At 33.9% G+C, this 21,354-nt stretch overlaps 5 protein-coding genes across 5 annotated transcripts; 1 reads left to right on the top strand and 4 right to left on the bottom strand.

Annotated features, from left to right (window-relative positions):
- Positions 1-33: 33 nt before the first annotated feature.
- On the bottom strand, positions 34-7,089 carry LOC111004278 (facilitated trehalose transporter Tret1). Its single transcript, XM_022275248.2, has 3 exons — positions 6,953-7,089; positions 2,455-2,590; positions 34-1,459 (listed from the first exon to the last, which is right to left on the bottom strand). Exons 1-3 carry the CDS (start codon positions 7,004-7,006, stop codon positions 132-134), a joined length of 1,518 nt encoding a protein of 505 aa, XP_022130940.2. The 5' UTR covers positions 7,007-7,089; the 3' UTR covers positions 34-131.
- A 2,049-nt stretch (positions 7,090-9,138) lies between these two features.
- LOC111004285 (heat shock protein 68) lies at positions 9,139-11,278 on the bottom strand. The gene has a single exon (XM_022275260.2). It carries the CDS (start codon positions 11,129-11,131, stop codon positions 9,239-9,241), a length of 1,893 nt encoding a protein of 630 aa, XP_022130952.1. The 5' UTR covers positions 11,132-11,278; the 3' UTR covers positions 9,139-9,238.
- Positions 11,279-14,862: 3,584 nt separating this feature from the next.
- LOC111004307 (heat shock protein 83) lies at positions 14,863-17,357 on the bottom strand. The gene has a single exon (XM_022275298.2). The coding sequence runs from the start codon at positions 17,215-17,217 to the stop codon at positions 15,061-15,063; it is 2,157 nt and encodes a 718-aa protein (XP_022130990.1). The 5' UTR covers positions 17,218-17,357; the 3' UTR covers positions 14,863-15,060.
- A 2,138-nt stretch (positions 17,358-19,495) lies between these two features.
- Positions 19,496-20,252, top strand: LOC111004305 (protein lethal(2)essential for life). The gene has a single exon (XM_022275295.2). The coding sequence runs from the start codon at positions 19,617-19,619 to the stop codon at positions 20,172-20,174; it is 558 nt and encodes a 185-aa protein (XP_022130987.2). The 5' UTR covers positions 19,496-19,616; the 3' UTR covers positions 20,175-20,252.
- A 42-nt stretch (positions 20,253-20,294) lies between these two features.
- Positions 20,295-21,102, bottom strand: LOC111004288 (phospholipid scramblase 1-like). Its single transcript, XM_022275263.2, has one exon. It carries the CDS (start codon positions 20,992-20,994, stop codon positions 20,428-20,430), a length of 567 nt encoding a protein of 188 aa, XP_022130955.2. The 5' UTR covers positions 20,995-21,102; the 3' UTR covers positions 20,295-20,427.
- Positions 21,103-21,354: the final 252 nt, after the last annotated feature.

The following is a 21,354-nucleotide window of genomic DNA, read 5'->3' as shown; positions in this document are numbered from 1 at the left end:
TTATATTTTGTGATAAAATAATAAATAATCAAATAGAATAACAATATTTATTTGATAACATTGAGATTTACATAATGATATCTTTGTTGACCTTAATCATAAAAATCACAATCATTAGTTTACATTATTGCTTAAAATAGAGTATGGGAACTGCACCTTCGCATTCCATTGTCATATGTTTCATTCAAAGGCTCAGCACATTTCCTATCTTCTGCCGATATGCCTCTAAACCTATCTTCTATTTCCTGCAAAGTTCTGTCTTTTGTCTCAGGTAACATAAAGTATAAAATAGAGAGGCATACAACAACCACACCTGTGTACATGAGATACGTAATAGATAAACCAACTGCTGATGTTAAAACTGGAAAAGATTTAACAGCAACAAAGAAATTAAATGATAGCGCCAGTACACTTATACCGCCGCCAAATGCTCGATACTCTAAAGGAAATATTTCACCTGATATTGTAAACGGTATAGAGGATATACCTACAGTTAAAGAAAACATATATAAACCTATTAAAGCAATTGGGATCCATTGACTTGTGAACGGTAATGAATTATTCTCTCTTGCGTAAACGTAGTAACTCTTTCCTAAATATGAAATAATGCATATAGCAGAGCTGCTAAATAGTAAAGTACGTCGCTTCATTGTCTTCATTAGAAATACAGCTCCTAGATTGCAGATTAATCTTTCTATATCCAATACGACCATAAGAACTTTTGCGTTCGCATCAGGTCCGACTACTTGCCTTATTATATCTAAAGCATAAGAACTTATCACGTTAATTCCAGCGAATTGGAACATAGTGTATAAAACAAACATGATTATTATAGGCTTATAAAATTCAGGTTTTCTAAACGTCTGATTTACATAAATACAAAATCTTCTCAAGCGTACAATGAATGACACGTCCTGCCCAAGAATACTTGATTTCCGTAACGATTTTTGTGCAGTTATCATGTTTTCAAACTCCGTTTCCTGGTCAGGTGTTCTTCCTCTCAACCAAAAGAAAATTTCTTCACCTTCTTGATATCTTCCTTTAGAAATTAACCAGGATGGTGATTCGGGATTATAGATGATAAGTATTAAACTAGTGAAGGTAATAAATGAGCATATTAAACTGCTTTGCTGCCAGCTAAAAAAGGCCCCCAAAGAATGAGAAAACAGAACTCCAATAGTCAATGATAGGGAGACAGATGTAAGGAAGGCACCTCGGTTTTTTGGATCTGTCATTTCAGCTATTATGATTGATCCCAAAGGACCCAACATTCCCATAGCTACTCCCTGTAGAAATCTGGCTAAAATGAGCCAGGTGACGCTCTCTGCCATTAGTAGACTAAACCAACCGGCAAAGATTGGTAGGATTGTTAGTAAGTGAGATTTTTTTCGACCCAGCCAATCCATAAGTGGTGTAATGATGAAGTTTCCCATGATCAACGCAAATCCAACAATGGAAGCTGAAAGTAAATAATGATTAACGATGACATTGATATAATCGCAGAGACATACATTGATATATGCATTATCTTTGCTGTAAAGATTACAGCAATCTGGAATATGTTTACAGGCTATTATTTCGAGATTTTATAACGCGTTTCTTTGGAAATAGACAGTGACAAGGTTAATTAAAACGTTGCAGGCAGTTAACCAAATATTACTTTGGAATTTAAAAAATTATGAAAGATACGGCTTGCCTTAGATCCAAAAAGTCGAGGGCGTGCGTCAGGCACAGAAGGCTGATCACCTTCTTGCCTATTAACAAATCAACATGAAACAGATACAGAAATTTGAGGCCCAGACCTAAAAAGGTTGTAATTGCCATTAATTTATTTATTTTCATAGTTTTCTTATTAAACAAATTAAATAACTGTAACCGAAACTATGTTCTCAAATTAGAACATTTTATATTTATTTCTATTTAACTTATTATACAATATCTAAACAAATACATCATAATGTAACGGAAAACAAATTCAAACATAAACAAATTAATTGGACTCATCAACAATTATTACAAAAATATAAATAAATAATATGCTCAATGTTGATATTTGCTGTTAGTTTGTTTTAGAATCTAAAGGTATACAAATACTAAGTAATGTAAATAGTTTGTATTAGACTGAGGAATTTGAAAAAGTTTTGATTGTCTTTGCATTTTATTGTTTGTTTCTTTGCATTGGCTCTGACAGTACGAGTCTAATTTCAAAGATTATTTCACCATTAGAACCTTACGTTATCCCTAATGCATTTAATTTTTTTCAAGACGGACTTTAACAATAAAACCAAAAAAGGCTGCGATACCATAAGTCTAACAAGTAAAATAAAAAATTCAGCAAAAAAAGCTTTAGAGATAAGAAGATAGCTTATTTAATTGTTTGTTACCACTGAATTAATGCGAGTGAGGCCGCAGACAGAAGGCTTTCAGTAGTTATTTTTAATAATAATTATATACCTATCCATGATTCCTGGCTAGCAGTAGCCTTTATTAGTGAATCAGGAAGTCGTAGAGCTGGTATAAGGATCGCTGGGAAGCCAATGACGCAGCCATGAGCGACGATGTTCAACGCCACGCTTGCGGTCAGAAAACACTAAAATTGAAATATATTTTAAATTATACAGTGTGAAATTCATGTCAGATGTCAAAGTTTTGAATCTCAGAACCATTGAATCTATACAATTAATACAAGCTACGGTAAAACTTTAAAAAAATCCTTACAAGGCGTTTTTAAATTGAATTTTTCGTACAATTACAGTTTCGACGAGTATATTTTGTAAGAAGCTGCATTCCCAGATGCAAATTATCCTCTTTAAAGATTATAATAATAATTGTTGAACAAATCATTGGAAATCCTTGATATCTTTTGTAATTACTGATCATGGTCGATGATCAGATAATTTAAAGGTAATAGTTTTATCTTTACACTTAAATATTGAAACCCCGAGATAACGGCATACTCTAAAGTACGTTAGTCTCATCTTGAACTCTTCCCTTATTAGGAATACTAGTTAATTACGACTAGTATTTAGACTAGCTGATAAAACCTATCTGCGATCGACAATATAGCAATCCCGATTGACAAACTTGGCAACTCTGTAAATCGAGAATGAAATTGCTTGAAACCTCGATTTATAAAATAATAAAAGAGTTAGCCAACAGAAAGGCTAGAAAAGTCAAATTTTATTATATCTTTTTCCTTTTTTGATATGGGTTTGAATTGCAGTTAGGGGGCGCCGTATAAATCTCGCCCATGGCGCTGGTAGTGCTAAAACCGGCACTGGCTGAAGACGTGTTTTGATATAATTAAATGTTAATTCTGAGATTCCAAGAATATAATTTGTTTAGGTAAACAGTTTAAGTAATTTGCTTAGTAACACGCAAGTATAGAGTATTTAATCCTCCTAATCTAAAGATAAATAGTATCGTTAGATCGATAGTTTGTATCGGAGATACAACTTCAAGAAGAGCTAACATTAGAAAAGAATGGAAGCAGCTGAAGGATGCATGTCACAGGACACGATGATCACCAAGAGCACATCTGATGATTAGGATTCAGTTAGGTTATGTAACTTAACACTGGATGTCAGCAATAAAGGCTTAAAAATAGTAATAACCTACACAGTAATAATAATAATTAAAATGGAAAAAAAAATTAAAATGCCACCGATTTCAAGCTGTACTGCGATACTTATTTCTTGAGCCAGGAAAACAATAGCTTTGGTATTACCGGTACTATACACCAGGACCCAACTTGAATCTTTAATCTTTGCCTGTGCACTTAAACCCCACGGCCCAAGGAAAAAATCTTAGCTGCCGCGCCAGCTCTTGTTTATGTCTGAATTACCCAAGAAAAATTTTGGAGTATCTTTAGTAATTGATAAATGTTAAACGTGTGTCCTTCATAAAGTATGAAAAGATCAATTACGTGTAATCAAATTCCAAATGCGTCATAGATTAATTGATAACAATTATGTGTGCATATCTTTTGAAATCGCCTAGCAACACTGTTAGTTTTTGTGTCATAGTAGAAATAAAATGCGGGTGTCCATTCTCGAACAACAGATTAAAATAAAGTACTTACATCTTGAATTTAAATATTGCAGATTGAAAACAATCTGGGATTTAGCTGATAAGACCGTGACAGTTGATCGATCTCCCATCGCATCCCAATAATCAGACCCTACGAAGACAATCCATTTCTGGCGGTGGAAAGAATACAATTTCTTTGCTCTTTACACTCACTCACTTGATAATCAATATAAACGCAATAAAGTAATTAAACCGTACAAATATTATTACAATATATTTTTATTTATTTAACTGGTGTAAGTTAAACTCTTAAGATAGGATACTGGCACAGTTGAACTATCATTTTCATACAATGGTCTATCCGTCGATTGGTTATTGGCACACTTTTATCAATATTTGGATTAAGATGTCTATCTGAGGTAGAAAAATGGATTGAGATAGGTTATTGGGTTTTGGCGATATTGAGCCGTTATCAAAAAGGACAACATCAAATATGTACCTCTAAATATCGTTTAAAACCATAAGTTTTTGTAGTACACTCAGTTTTAGAGGTGATTTCAAATATGCACTAAAAATACATGCGACTAGTATTAGCTGTTATTTCGATCTTGGAGACCGACTGGAATTTATATTTGGTTTGGGTTATTGCTTTGGTAAGTTTTCTAGAATCGTGCGTATTTTAAACTAAAAAAGAAATTTCTTATATAAAGTACCCCTAAAAACCCCTTAGACATTTTTTTCCCTAAATTTGGTCCATAATTCAAGAGATGAAAAAATATATTAATTAAAATATACATTGAACGAACACTAAACTAACTTTTTCTTTGATAGTGATGCGAGTAGTTTTGTGTATCATATAGTATCCGTATGTCATACTCCTATAGGTATTTCGTCTAATATAGCTTAATACTGGTTCAATTGGAGAATTTAGATTCAATAAAGTACCTATTACAAATCAAGCGAATAATTCAATTCATATTTGGATACTAAACAGTTTTACGAAATACAAAGCAGGCGATCAATCTATTAAATAACGATATTTAGATCGTGGGTTTCACGATGTTTCCCTTCGCCGTACGATAATAATAGACACGAAAGTCGAAGTATAAAGTCTAAAGTCGAAGTATAAAGTCGAACCTACCCAGAGCACGCTGAACGCAACACCGCTGAATGTATGTAAAGAAATAAAAAGCTTATGAGACCAAAAGTAGATTATGAAATTCAAAAATAAATTCCTTAAATGTACGCTACTGTTTTACTTATCAATATACTATCATATGTCATAAACAATATCAAACTGTCAATTTGTTATAGATAAAAAATTTAATACATTTCTCTCAGTTGCTCCCTATTTTTCCCGAAGTTTCTATTTGATAGCTTCCAGAACAAAGGATTGAATCATTTTATTTTCAAAAAGAATACTTCTAAGAATTCATGGTCATTAATAATAATCATTTATTTGCTAGAACATGGTACAAAGATGATATTGTAGTACAATATAAAGTTTGCATACTTTGCCACACATAATATGCATTTTATCACTACATCGTCGCATTGTTAAAAAATATTATTACGTCGTATTAATAGACCCACACATTTTTTCCAAAGTATTTAAGCAAACGTATAGCTATAGCCGTATTTTTCCTTAAATAAGTTGTTCGAGCATTCCATTTGATGTCTTTGTTGCATTCTTTAATATATTGGAAATAAAATAGCACTTAGCGAAACCGCTTTTGAAGCATTATGCGAGGTATTGTATTGTCACTGTGACATGAGAGCGTCACATGATAAATTAGTTACATTTTTTTTAATATTATAGAACAGGAAACGGGCAGGAGGTTAAACATTAAATTGTCTAGCCCACTAGGTATTCCTAGTGAAAGTAATTTTTGAAGTTATACTTCTTTTGTGCGATTTAGGGAAAAATGATGAGAGTGAATTTTTGCGAAAAAACCAATACCCTGAAGTTAGTTATAGTCTTTTAACGCCAAAGAAGTAGTTACGTACAACTCGTGTATATAAATCCACAGACGTTTTTTTTAAATTGAATTTAACAATCTTTAACATATTTATTAAAATGTCATGTGCCTTAAAATACGTTTGGAATTTGAAAAATTGGACAAAATTTCTCCTTCGTATAAAATGAAACAATTGCAGTAGGTATCTGCTCTAGCTCAGAAACAAGAATATATAGAAAATTCGTTAATAAACATATAATTGAAAACTTTAAAAATCCTAATTAAATAGTAATTTGTTCCTAATTAAATTTCACCACAAACAAATACATTCATGTACCTACTTCACTCTGACCCAAAATCGCGGGTTCCTGGGTCATCGGGGTGTTTTAAATAATAGAGGATTTTGTTTTTACTCTACTCATACTATTAACCACTAGCGTTATACAATATATGCGAAATAATAAAAACTTAAGTTGTATGAAACGAATGAATACAATATAACTCTGGAAGACAGTGCCTATTTTAGTGGCTAATGGCTATACTCTCGTGACGATTTATGAAATCGCCACGCTTATAAAACTAAGAAAGCCTGAGTGAGTAAAACGTACAACATTGGCTCATGTACATATTTGTAAAATCCAAATTCCAAAATAAATTTACATTATTTGTAATTATTCACACTTCGTTGCATTAAAAAAACACAAATAATACGATACATAAAAACTATAAGGGAAGAAAACTAAAACAAGAAAAATGATGACTTAAGTGCAAGAAGTGCATAACCAAATGTTATATTAAAAAAATATAGAACCTTCATCTAAAGTAATAGAAAAAAAAAACTAAAAAGCTAATGTTACGCATTTATGAATAGCGATGCAATACAAAAGAAAAGGAAATATAATCTCTATTTTTGAATTATTACATTTCTTACCCACAAAAGTTGGTTTTTAATAATTAAAACGTACCTGTCTTAAAAATGGTTTATAACCATTTTCATTGTTCGCTTTATCCGTTTTCATTTTTTAACATTATTATTTTAACTGCACACATGCGTCTGCCTTCGAAAAGGCCACTTTAATCGTTATTATCTTTTAAGTGTATGATTTTATGATTAGATTGAGCATGTTTGTATAGTCTAATCTACATATAAAACTGTTATAATTCGTCCGCTATTTCAGAAACAAACGATTTCATTGCTAAAACTGCCTTAAAAAAATTAGATTTATGACGTCATATATTATTCTACAGTTCTATAAAAAAACTAGAAATTCTACTTAATAAGTTCCTGGAACATTTCGCGGCTGGGTCGGAATCAGGGTACCAATAGATTTCGGATTTCTTAAAAAAAATCCGACTACTAAACACTAGTAATCAGCTCTTTTTTTAATACTTACTTGGTTTAAAATTCGACTGAAAAAATTCTATATTTTATTTGAAAAATAATTTGGGGCCAGGGCCTCCACTCCTTTGTTGCCCCAAGGTCTCCGAGACTTCTAAGCACAGCACCGCATTGCGGTTATAATAAAAATACATTTTAAATTTCAATACAAATTTTAAAACAAAGAAAGTGTCTCCTAGTGCCCAGTTAGGTGAGAAAATTAATAATTTATTTCAGAAATAAATACATTATCTTTACAGCCTATAATTAAATAAATATATTTAAGATTCCAAAAGCTATGAAATTCAGCCTGTCATCCGCCAGCAGATACCATTTACCCTAACAAGACAACTGAAACTTTGTAAAATATTATTAATAAAAGAATACTAATAAATTAAAACAGTTATTATGTATTTAAAAATAAGATAATGAAACTAAGATGTCCCTTTTAAATATTACCTAAGCGTAGACTAAACAAAAAATTGTTTGACTGTTTCTAAACGGGTATATAAAATAATAAATGTAGGTCAATCTCATCCTCAAGAAAACTATTAATAGCAAAAAACAACCCAGCTCTATGATAAACAAAATGCGCGGTAAGAAACAAATTTCAAAAAGATTGCTAAATCTAAAACTCGTCCTGCCCACTTCCCTGCTCACTACGGCTGAATGTAAATGCAGCTGTATGCTGCTAGCCATAGTTTAAATTTAATTAAACGACGCTGCCAGCCTCGTACGACCGGATTTAGTATTTATTATACAAGAATTTTACAAATATTTATATTTTGGATGGATTGCATTAGCGTTATATTCAGTTAACAAAAGTAATTTATAGAAAAAGACATGTTTATTTTTTTACTTTAACTACATACTAATTACCAATATCGAGGTCGATTAATAAGTTTCTGTCATCGTTAGAAAATTTTTAGCAAATGATTAGATATAAACGCTGATAATTTGTGAGAACACTATTGGCCTTGTGAAAAATAACCAAAACATCGTGAGGAAACCGGCTTAGACCCAAAAAAGGCGACGATGTGTTTCGGTGATGGACGGACAAATGATCAAGGGCAAACACAAAAATCAGACCTTAAAGAGTTGTATAGCCAGTTGTAGCGCCACTGAATTTTTTATTAAGTGTTACATTCACTTCGGTCAAAATTAATTAATGAAGGAAAAAAAGGCTCATAGGTTTTGCACATTGGGGTTGGAGGGGTCGACACGGCCCTGATTTCTGTTTGCAATGAAACTGCTATATTTTAATTGAACTACGTTTTGGCATCGCGCCATCTCGCGGCCATTGGCTAATATAAATAAGTGTTAATATTTAATTAATTTTAACAAAATTACTTTACTAACGTATAAGTATACGTTATCATATTATGTTAGCCACATTTCGTTATAAAAAGTATGAAATATAATATATTACATTTTGTAACTTTACGTAAAGCTCGATCTAGTGGCCAATAGCTTAACTACTCCCGCGGGAAAATATAAATCCGTAAAATATGCTTCAATTCAAGAATGACTAGGTATTAGATATACCTTTTAGTTCATATGTAAAATTAGTAATGATAACATAACACTAGAAATTCAGCGTATCAGTTTTGAAAAAATCTTTAAGGTAGGGAAATATATTGTTTCAAAACAACAATAATTATCAAATATACATAGCAATCCTATATTATTTCAATAAATTTCCCTTTAAATGAATGTGATTATAGAGAAATATGTTCTATTCTGATTAGAGGGTAATAAAAAGAAACTCGTATAAATTATTTAAATCATGTTTATTATAACAAATGATCTTACACTGCAATCAAATAAATTAATCAGTCTTAAAAAATAAAATTATTAGTTCTTAATACTAGGTTTAATCCACTTCCTCTACGGTGGGTCCATTTGATTGGCCTCCAGGGGCGGCACCACCGGCACCACCAGCACCATGCAGCTTACTCATAATGGGTGAGCAAACTCTCTGGAGCTCTTTCAACTTATGCTCGTATTCCTCCTTATCAGCCAAAGTGTTGTTGTCTAACCACTTTATCGCTTCGTCGCAATGTGATCGTGCAGAATCTTTGTCTTGGTCTGGCAACTTCGCTCCTGCATCATCTAGCGCCTGTCGCACGCTGAAGACATATGTCTCCAGCTGGTTACGAGCGGCCACCCTCTCCCTTTGCTTATCATCCTCTTCCTTGTATCGCTCTGCCTCAGCTAGCATTCTGTCAATCTCAGCTTGTGACAAACGTCCCTTGTCATTCTTTATCACGATATTTTTACTACGACCAGTACTGTTTTCCTTTGCCGAGACATTAAGAATACCGTTGGCGTCCAAGTCGAATGTGACGTCGATTTTAGGCACGCCTCGCGGTGCAGGTGGTATGCCTGTCAGATCGAAAGTGCCAAGGAGATTGTTGTCTTTTGTCATTGCTCGTTCACCTTCATACACTTGGATAGTTACTGCAGGCTGATTGTCAGAATAGGTGGTGAATGTCTGAGATTGCTTGCACGGGATCTTGCAGTTACGTTCAATTATCTTGGTCATGACTCCTCCCGCAGTTTCTATGCCAAGCGACAGCGGAGCTACATCTACCAATAACACATCCTGGATCTTAGAGTGAGTTTCGCCGCTCAAAATAGCTGCCTGGACCGCCGCTCCATATGCCACAGCCTCATCGGGGTTGATGGAAAGGTTAAGTGTCTTACCACAGAAGAAGTTTTGTAGCAAGGATTGTATCTTAGGGATACGAGTAGACCCACCGACGAGAACCACGTCATGTACTTGGCTCTTATCCATCTTAGCATCTTTCAATGCTTTTTCCACTGGTTCGAGGGTGCCCCGGAAAAGATCAGCATTTAATTCTTCGAAGCGAGCCCGAGATACACGAGTATAGAAGTCAATTCCTTCGTATAGCGCGTCGATTTCAACCGTGGCCTCGGTGCTAGATGATAAAGTGCGCTTGGCCCGCTCTGCGGCGGTGCGGAGGCGTCGCAATGCGCGTGGGTTCGTGCGCAAATCTTTCTTGTATTTTCGCTGGAACTCCTCTGCTAGGTGGTTAACGAGCCTGTTGTCAAAGTCTTCACCTCCAAGATGTGTGTCTCCGGCCGTGGCTTTCACTTCAAATAGCGAACCCTCGTCGATCGTCAAAATGGAAACGTCAAATGTGCCGCCACCAAGATCGAAAATAAGGACATTGCGTTCGCCCTTAAGATTTTTGTCTAGGCCATATGCCAGAGCAGCGGCGGTGGGCTCGTTTATGATCCGTAAAACATTTATTCCAGCAATGACCCCGGCATCCTTGGTCGCCTGACGCTGTGAATCATTGAAATAGGCAGGAACTGTGACGACGGCATCTCGCACTGATGATCCAAGGTAGGCCTCAGCTGTCTCCTTCATTTTCACCAAAACCATACTACTGATTTCTTCTGGGGCAAATCGCTTGGTTTCGCCCTTGAATTCAACCTGGATCTTTGGTTTACTGCAGTCATTGATCACTTTAAACGGCCAATGTTTCATGTCCTGTTGAATTTTGGGATCGTCGAATTTACGGCCAATCAGCCTTTTCGCATCGAACACCGTGTTGCTAGGGTTCAAAGCTACTTGGTTCTTAGCTGCATCACCGATCAGACGCTCCGTGTCCGTAAATGCGACGTACGATGGTGTTGTTCGGTTGCCCTGGTCATTTGCGATGATCTCCACATTTCCATGTTGCCAGACACCAACGCAAGAGTAGGTTGTACCAAGATCAATTCCAATAGCTGGCATTGTATCTTCTGATAAACAATATCACTGAATTGAAAATACTTCAACAAACTTCACAGGTAAATATTCGCAAGTTATTATTCGCCTCGGTTCTCACCGAATCTCACTTGTTAACTCTCTCGTATTTCGAATTATTCTGACTTCCCGCGCGCTGTACCAGCTTATATATGAAAACAAATCGCCGTCCAGAACGCTCTACAACATCCTAGAAGCACCAATCATATAGGAGGATTCTTCGAACATTCTAGAATATACCGGTTCGACCAATCACAGGCCAGAACGTATATAGGGTAAATGAATAGAGAGACCACATTAGGGGAATTTGCCGATTTATAAGAATTTTTTTGAGACAATAATTTTTACATGACACGTCAAGCAGATTAACACCATATGAATAAAAATCTATAACCCGTACCAATGGCTCTACAACCTTTTAGGTCTTAGGCTCACATTTTTGTACATGTTCCGTGATCATTTCAAGGCAAGTAGATGATCAATGTTCTGTGACTGACACACACATATATTATATTTAGTCTTAGTGTTCTCGAAATACCTTATTTGAAAAGCAACGAAAACTAAATGACTATTTATTTCCTTACGATCCACTCGTATTAAACAGTAAATAATAAGGAAATTACAAAAATATGAATGGCAACACTTACGTGCACACATTTAAAATTTAATAGAGATAGCCTTACGCGCTACCAGCGTTGTGAGAATGAGATAGAAGGTCCTGTTTGTATATAAATTATAAGTATAATTATGAATGCGTCCTGTGCATGTGTGCATAAATAAATAAGGGAATTCTTCGCGCAGTAAGATTTTACTAGAATATTCTAGAATTCTCAATACTGTTTTTAAAAAAGGGAAATCAGATTCTGCGGTATAATAATAAGAAAAAATAACGTTGTTTATTGGCTTTTCGTATTATTTTTATTATTAGATTTTACGTAGGAAGCTATTTTGGAAGCAGTTTATTTTAGTGACCAATGATGATTATATGACTCATGTTATAAGACTAAAAATTATTTATACACTAGCGGTTCGTACCGGCTGGAAATGTTTTTTTATTGAATTAATAATTATGTCTAATATACTTACCATCTATGACTTATCTAACATCACATCTAACTTATAATCTTAACTTAGACTTACACTTACAATTTCGATATAAATATTTTAATTCGTATATTCCTATATGAACGGCACTGTGGTCTGATGAAATTAAAAAGATGGGGGACAATTATTGATTTGTCTTTGCTAAGGATGACAAAAAATTACTTTTTCCTTACAAGTAGGAACTGACAAGAATAAGGTTCTTAATATTAATATTAGTTATTTTTTTTATATTAGTCAACATTCTGTTTAAAAAAAATTAGTAGGAGTAAATCGGCCTTTATAATTCATAAAATTGTATTTTTCAATTTAAATGCACTTAATTATATTAATTTAATCGACATAAAATATATCCTATTTATATGCCTAAGTTCTTTTATACCTACCTATATTTGTATCTTAATAAATAGATAAACATTACTAACTAATACTTTTTCTGGTAATTGGCTCCATCCCTATTTAAGTAGTTAATCAATCTACACGACCAGTTGTGGCTGATACATACTTGTAATTTTGTTGTGTATAAAACCAATAATTTAAATTGGTAATTTACATATTCGTCTAGCTAACGTATTTATTTCAAGACCCTCTCCCATTAAGTGACCTTTCATAATTAGTTACCTTATTTTGTACACTACTTATTATGTGCCATACCACACTAGTAGTAGCCATCTACTTATTTTTTAAATGAAATATAATTAAATTTATACCTACATCTTATAAAAACTATGTCAATAGTTTTAAACAATATTCGAAGCGGTTTGTTTAATGGCAAATCAAGTACCTAATTACAAAAGTTCTTTTTATATTTCTTTAAATATAATCTCTTTGTTGAAAATTTATATATCCCGCTTTTGTGCAAAATAAAGTTCTAGAAAATTTATTCTCGACGACTCACGGTTGCAAGATTAGCTGCGCGCTTGCGCCGTGAACTTTTGCGGTGCATCGACAAATACATAGAACGTTCCAGAAAGTGAAAACATATAACATTCTAGACTTGGGCGTTTGTACGAAGCTATATCAATAAGGAATGCTTAACGTTTCGTAACTTTTGCGACTGTAGTATTAAAATATTAAATTTTAAACCTTGGAACTTGACCACAAGAATCACCTTTGTGTTTTTTTCGAATTAAAAGTTAGTGAATAAAAAAAATAAAATTACCATAAGAAATGCTACCTAATGGCTAATGATTTTCAGAATTAGTCACTGCTTAGATATCTCACGAGATAGGTACTCAAAACAATTAGCGAATAAGTTCTCTTCTCTTTTCCATACCATGACAACAAGTATTAAAAACCTTGTAAATTGTAATAGATACTTAAATATTATGATGTATATTTTTTCTCGTATTACTTTTTACTTCGCTTATCCCTAAATATTCAATGAAATAGAATAGTGCTTTTGTAAGCTAAAGTTTAAATTGGGTATGGGTAAATATTTATTATTAACAATTAACAAGAAAAAAGACGTTTCTATACAACGAAAACAAATGCATCGCGTTATTGAGACCTTGTTTTGCAATACGTGTTTCTTATTTTAGATCTTATCATTTAATACACCTTGTAAGCATCCTTTTTAATTAAATATAGTAGTTACTCCTGGTTTTTACAGCTTCCTTCAAGGGGAAGAAGAATTATAAGTTCAGTTTATTATTATTATTCTTCACAAAAAACTTTTATAAAAATAATGAACTAAATAAAGTTCAAAAAAGGTGTGACCTAGTTTTCACTGCTTGCTGCAGATATGTACAAGGTTTAGCATTGTAAGTCGGCATACCTATAACATTGAATACATTTCTTGCCAGGCGTAATTTTTTGCTCACATTCGTTTAAAATGAATACACCCAGAATACATCTAGCTGCCGGCTTCAGATCCGTACTTTTACGCCCGAACCCAATAATTAATCTACATTCTCATACTGTGAATTGTCAGACCGTGACAGTCGATCGATCTTCTATCTGCATCCCATTATCCAAACCGTACAAAGATATCCATTTTTGCGAATGCAATCTTCTTCGCTCTTTACACTCATATAATTTGATCGTCAATATTAAATCAAATATGTAATGTAAAAGGATATTGGCACAGTTTAACTGTCATTTTCATACATAGGTCTCCCACATACACGGATCCGACCTAGCATGGATAGCTTGTATCGACAGATGGCAATTAAATCCGTCGATTGGTTATTGGCACACTTTTATCAATATTTGTATTAAGATTTAAGATGTCCATCTCAAATAGTCGAAAATGGATTGAGATAGATTATTGGGTTTGGGTTGTGGAGAACTAGAAACGCTGGACAGTAAGATTCATTGGCTTTGCTTGTAACATTATAAATAATAACATAAATTGAATAAGTCATTTTCGGATATCATTTTTTGATATAATTGTAAAAAAATCATTTAAATAACTAAGAATTTGAATAAAGTAAATCCAATTCTTTATAATTGGAGTAAGATTGTTTATAATAAATTAATAAGGGTTTTTTGAAGCTCATGAAGTTACTTTACACAAGTTCTGAACAGATTATATTAATTGATAATACTGAAGAGGTTCTATAATGCTTTAATTAATTGAGAAATAAGATGTTAGAAGCTTTCAATAAAAGGAAATAAATTTGATAAGGTCTTTATTTAGGTAGGATTTCTTTAAAGTAGCTTACATTCTAAACAATTGGAAATGTAACTTGCTAACAATACACAAAATGTTTCAGTTGAGAAAAAAAAGTATTAATTTAATACTTTCAATGGAATTTGAACTAAATCAGTCTTTGGCTGTACATCAGCAGACAAGCAGAAACAGTTTAGGCGGCTTAATCTACTTCTTCCATGCGGGATGCATCATCAGCTTCACCCTCGAGTGGTGGAACATCTCCAACACTAGCCTCCTCAATCTGAATGGGCTCATCCTCATCAATGCCAAGACCAAGCTTGATCATACGGTAGATTCTTGAAGCATGAACTTGGGGCTCATCAAGAGTGAAACCAGATGACAGTAGTGCAGTCTCATATAAAAGAATGACCAGATCTTTCACAGCTTTGTCATTTTTGTCAGCATCAGCCTTTTGCCTTAAGGTCTCTACAATAGAATGGTCGGGGTTAATTTCAAGATGCTTCTTAGCAGCCATGTATCCCATTGTTGATGTGTCACGGAGAGCCTGAGCTTTCATGATACGCTCCATGTTAGCCGACCAACCATATTGTGCAGTTACAATACAGCAAGGTGACTCAACCAGCCTGTTTGATACAACAACTTTCTCAACTTTGTTGTCAAGAATGTTCTTCATAACTTTGCATAGACCCTCAAACTTGACTTTGTCTTCCTCACGTTTCTTCTTTTCTTCCTCATCTTCAGGAAGTTCTAAACCTTCCTTTGTGACAGACACTAGAGTCATACCATCATATTCCCTCATTTGCTGTACAACATACTCATCAATAGGTTCAGTCATGTAAACCACTTCATAGCCACGCTTCTTAACCCTTTCAACAAATGACGAGTTAGCCACTTGGTCTCTGTTCTCACCAGTGATATAATAGATGTGTTTCTGATTCTCCTTCATGCGTGAAACATACTCCTTAAGAGAGCAGGACTCATCACCAGAAGCTGATGTGTGGTACCTCAACAAGTCAGCTAATTTGTTACGGTTCTGTGTGTCCTCATGGATACCTAACTTAAGATTCTTGCTGAATTGTTCATAGTATTTCTTGTAGTTTTCTTTGTCTTCAGCCAATTCTTCGAAAAGCTCCAGGCATTTCTTAACTAAGTTCTTCCTAATTACTTTGAGGATTTTGTTTTGTTGTAACATTTCACGGGAAATGTTAAGTGGCAGATCTTCACTGTCAACTACACCCCTGACGAAGTTCAGGTATTCTGGAATTAAGTCTTCACAGTTGTCCATGATAAATACTCTACGAACATACAGCTTGATGTTGTTCTTGCGTTTCTTGTTTTCAAAGAGGTCAAATGGAGCTCTGCGAGGGATGAACAGAAGAGCACGGAATTCAAGTTGACCCTCAACTGAGAAGTGTTTGACGGCAAGGTGGTCTTCCCAATCATTTGTAAGAGATTTGTAAAAGTCTCCATACTCTTCTTGAGTGATATCATCAGCATTTCGTGTCCAAATAGGCTTTGTCTTGTTCAACTCTTCATCTTCACTGTACTTTTCTGTGATGGTCTTCTTTTTCTTCTTTTTGTCTTTGCTGTCCTCATCCTCATCTTCTCCTACATCTTCAATCTTGGGCTTCTCATCCTCTTTTTCATCTTCTTTCTTTTCCTCTTCAGCTTCATCGTCGGATAATTCCTTTTCACGTTCTTTCTCAACGACCAGTTTGATGGGGTAGCCAATAAATTGAGAATGCTTCTTAACAATTTCTTTTATCTTTTGCTCTTCAATGAATTCAGCCAAATCTTCTTTAATGTGAAGAACGATCTTAGTACCACGGCCAAGGGATTCTCCGGGGTCTGAGCGGACAGTGAATGAACCACCCGCTGACGATTCCCACATGTATTGTTCGTCGTCATTGTGTTTGGAATGTACAGTGACTCGGTCGGCTACCAAGTAGCAGGAGTAGAAACCCACACCAAACTGACCAATCATGCTTATATCAGCGCCGGCCTGTAACGCCTCCATAAAGGCTTTTGTGCCAGACTTAGCAATGGTACCCAAGTTGTTGACTAGATCCGCCTTGGTCATGCCGATTCCAGTGTCGATGATAGTCAAAGTGCCTTCGCTCTTGTTTGGAATGATTTTGATGTACAGCTCCTTACCGCTATCCAACTTCGACGGATCAGTGAGAGATTCATACCTGATTTTGTCCAAAGCGTCAGAAGAGTTGGATATTAACTCACGAAGGAAAATTTCTTTGTTGGAGTAGAATGTGTTGATGATCAGCGACATAAGCTGGGCGATCTCCGCCTGGAAAGCGAAGGTCTCAACCTCCGCTGGCTGTGTCTCCATTTCTTCAGGCATTTTGATAATATATTAATGAATACTACTTAATAAAACTCTCGGATAAAGGCGCGGTTTCAAAAACACGTGGTTAATTTATAGCAGCGAATATCACTCGTATTACACACTTCGCTTGTATTTTATAAATGACGCCGGCTCGAGCAGAAATTTCGTTTTTATACATGGTGTACGTAAGCGACATCTGTTATCAAATAGAAATTTGTAAATTTGAAGCGTCTAATTCCAGTTGCTGTCAACCTTTCTGTATATAATAACTTGGTGAAAAAAAGAAACTGGATTTGTTATTTTGTATAGTTCAATCGCACAAATCATTTTAATTCATTATTATATTATGATTAAGTTTTATTTATTATTTGACAATGATGTCTCAAAATATATTTTTATTATAAATAAATATGGATATAATATATAAGAGCAATCACATAAATAAAGAAAAAAATATGTGAATGCATTCTTAATAATTAACATCAATCACATACTTTGTTATTATAGTGTAATTGCTATCATAATATGTTAACTCTATCTGCGGGATCACAACAACATTTTAGATATTAGGCCCTAATAATTAGGGTAAAGCATTTTAAAATAGAACATTAAAGTCCAAATTACTTCTAAGTCTTTGTATAAATCATTCAATTCGTCAAATTCTAAAAAGGTTTATGACCTATGCAATAACTTTTTCTATGTGCTATCTGTCAATAGATGGCGCACTAATAATAATACTTAAGGTGTACAAAATATTCTGGAAAATTCGAGAATATTCCATGAAATTAGTTGCAAAATCGTCAAAATCAAAAACCATAGAATTTCAATATGTTTAAAATACGCATTTTAAGTAAATATGTATTACTTATTTATTACCGAATCGTATTCATTCATAAATCCTAAGTTTTTTCCAATTTTAAGTAATGATCTAGAACATTCGTACCGTTTCCGGTATATTGTTCTACTTTTTTCCACCAGGAGTGCTAGCTACATCCGGATCAAGCATATTTAGTCTAAGTGGCGCTAAAATATTCTAGATAATTCTTCGATGATTATTATTGATTTTTAGATTTAATACGTTTTATTTTGGAATTTAAATTCGTAATTGTACTTAATAACTACTTAATTGTTCATTTTATACGCACTTGTAAGTTAAGGTACCTTTTTAATGTATTTAATTGTAGCTTTCCTTAACTTATTCAGGATTTATTTATGCTTAATAAAACGCCTTAAATTCAAAGTATGATTAGGTTACCTTTCGTTTTTTTAGATTGTACTTAAACGTTCTTTGCCTCATGTATGATAAAATTATTGGTTACCTGTTAGGTAAAATAGAAGAGATAAGCTAATGCTTACACATTCTTTATAAGAATCAACAAGAGTATTAAGTACTTGCCTAACTATTATTTCATTTAAGTAGGTAGATATACCCCTGTTAATCATAAATTACCTAGATATTATTAGTACCTAAGTACTGGGTAGGAAAGGAGATATAGACAATACTTATTGATTACTGAAATAATGTAAGATTATGATCGTCAGAACAAGGCTGATGCAATAGGTATGTTCTGGATCGTTAAAACATGTACCTTGATGCATAGCGATATAGAACGACTATACTGAAAATAATCTAAAATAAATGATTTAAAATTTATTTGCTTGCTTACTTTAAACTTTTCTTGTAACAATATTTTTAATTAAAAAGTAAGAATTTGTAGAATTATTTCAAAAAAAAAATATTTTAAGTACCTATAAAGCATTTAGCCTTTGTCTTTACTGTCAGTTATAAGGTAGGTATATGAGGTATCTGTTTGTATACTTGGATGGCCGATAATCGATGTGGCCAAAAATGCGAAATTTATTTTAGTACCTAAGTATTTATTTACATTAATACCAAACAATATGAAATACCTAGGTTAATTTTGAGGTTATTTTGGCGTTGATTGTAATGAGGGTTCGTTAATCGTTCGATGGTAATTAGCTTCTGTGTAATTTCTCACGAATAATTAGGAAATACGCTGAATATTATGCGGTTTATTTTACAATATTTTTAATAAAGCGGCTAGGTCACCGGGTCACCGGTATTCTTCACAAAAAGTCGGTTAAAAATGTGAAAATACTTTAAAGCGCCACCTTTTAACGAGTGGAAAGAGTATTATTTTATGCCGTGATAGTTAACTGAATATTATTGCTTGAAGCCGCTAGATGGCAGTAGCAATTCTAAAACTAGTACTTTCTGGAATATTTCAGAACATCGAGAATGTTAACAATTTACTATATAAGACGCAGCGTGCTCGCTCATTCAGCTTATTGGTCAAGTATAGTTCGCGTGTGAAGAAGAAAACAGGAGTTTCCCATTCATTAATTAATCAAATTTTAATAATTGTGAAAAAGTTGTGTTTATTATAACTAAGATGGCGTTGTTACCATACTTATTGGATTATGAAATTAGACCTAGACGGCTTCAGGATCAGTTGTTTGGACTAGATTTGGCGGACAACTTAATCTCAGATATCATTGAGCGTCCTATGCGTCATTATCTAAGACCCTGGAGGAACCTATCAGCATTGCACCGCGATGTTGGATCTACAATAAAATCGGATAAAGACAAATTTCAACTAAATTTGGACGTACAGCATTTTTTGCCTGATGAAATATCTGTGAAGATCTCTGATAACTACATCATTGTCGAAGGAAAGCATGAAGAAAAGAAAGATGAACATGGCTACATTTCACGTCAATTCAAACGGAGATACGCGTTACCCGAAGGTTGTAATCCTGGAATGGTACAGTCCAAGTTATCCTCCGACGGAGTGTTAACAGTCACTGCCCCAAAAACAAGTGGTGAAAAAGATGAACGAACCATTCCAATAACTCATACCGGTCCGGTTCGAAGGAAGATTGGTGGTGACGATGAGGTCCAGAACGGTCCGGAAGAGGTCAAATCTCCGCAGAAGAAAAAGAAGCGCTAGTGTAATTTTAAATATTATCAATAAGTAATTATTCAATTCTTAAGACTGATTTTTTCATTTAATAAACCATAAAAAGTATAACTTGTTTTATTTATCTATTAAACGACTAGACAAATTTAAATCACTGTAAAACAGTTAATTTCACCAAATATGTCATCAAAGAAATGAATTATCTAGCCTTGTAGTAAATGGGAGTAGATTCTTGTTTTCTCACCCCATGACTAAAAAAACCAGTTCAATATTCTTTAATCAACTAGTAACCGATGAGAAAACACGCTCCCAGCAAAATAGATTTAAGCTCGACATCCAAATCAAACGGAAAAACTACGCTGACGTTATTTTTAATGCTGTGTAAGCATTTTCTCGTCACCACTTCGCCAATCCGATCACCCTCTGAGAATATGTCACGAGCGCAACAAAATACGCCCCTCGGTTTAATCTTTAATACATCTCCTTTGTAGTTTTTAATAAAAACTCTCAAACATTTAGAATGCACTGAGCCAACGAATCTACCAGGTGGCGCCCATACTAAAAGCTTGTTGAGGCAAAACGCTCGTCTTTGCATATGTATGACTTCGTTTCCATAGCTATTGAATATTTTAATTTCTTTTTTGGTTTCCTTCCTTTGAACAGCGAGGAAAACTTTTTGACCTTGTCCATTGTATATTGTGTAGCCAATAATATTGTTGCCGAACAAATTATGTAACGAGTCGCGTTTTTTGGCTACAATTAATTCGTTTAACGGACATAAGTATGCTAATCCAGGATATTTTGTATCAATTTGTGGGCAAGGCATCCATTGGTCTTCTTGTGTTTTCATTTGGTGATATAAAAGGGATGTTTTGAATCATTCCGACTATTTAACCATTACGGCAGGTTAGGTTTAGTTATGGCTTTGTTTTTATATTTTACATTTTTATAAATTTTATATTTGTGACATGATTTATTATTGTGTCAAAGTTGATAATTACTAAAAGATTGCCATCATATACTTTTATATGAAGTATTGCAATGATTTGAATAATCTGCCATCTAGTGTGCATATAAATTAACTTGATATTGAACGGTTCAAGAATTTTTATTCATGTACAATAGTTTATTGTGTTACCGCTAGATGACGCAACAATAAAATCAACTTTTTTAGTCATACTGTCCATTAATGAGCTATTAAATTTAAAAT

The sequence above is a fragment of the Pieris rapae genome, chromosome 18 (genome assembly GCF_905147795.1).
Source record: "Pieris rapae chromosome 18, ilPieRapa1.1, whole genome shotgun sequence".
Taxonomy (NCBI): Eukaryota; Metazoa; Arthropoda; class Insecta; order Lepidoptera; family Pieridae; genus Pieris; species Pieris rapae.
This window is presented reverse-complemented; position numbering and strand designations above follow the sequence as displayed.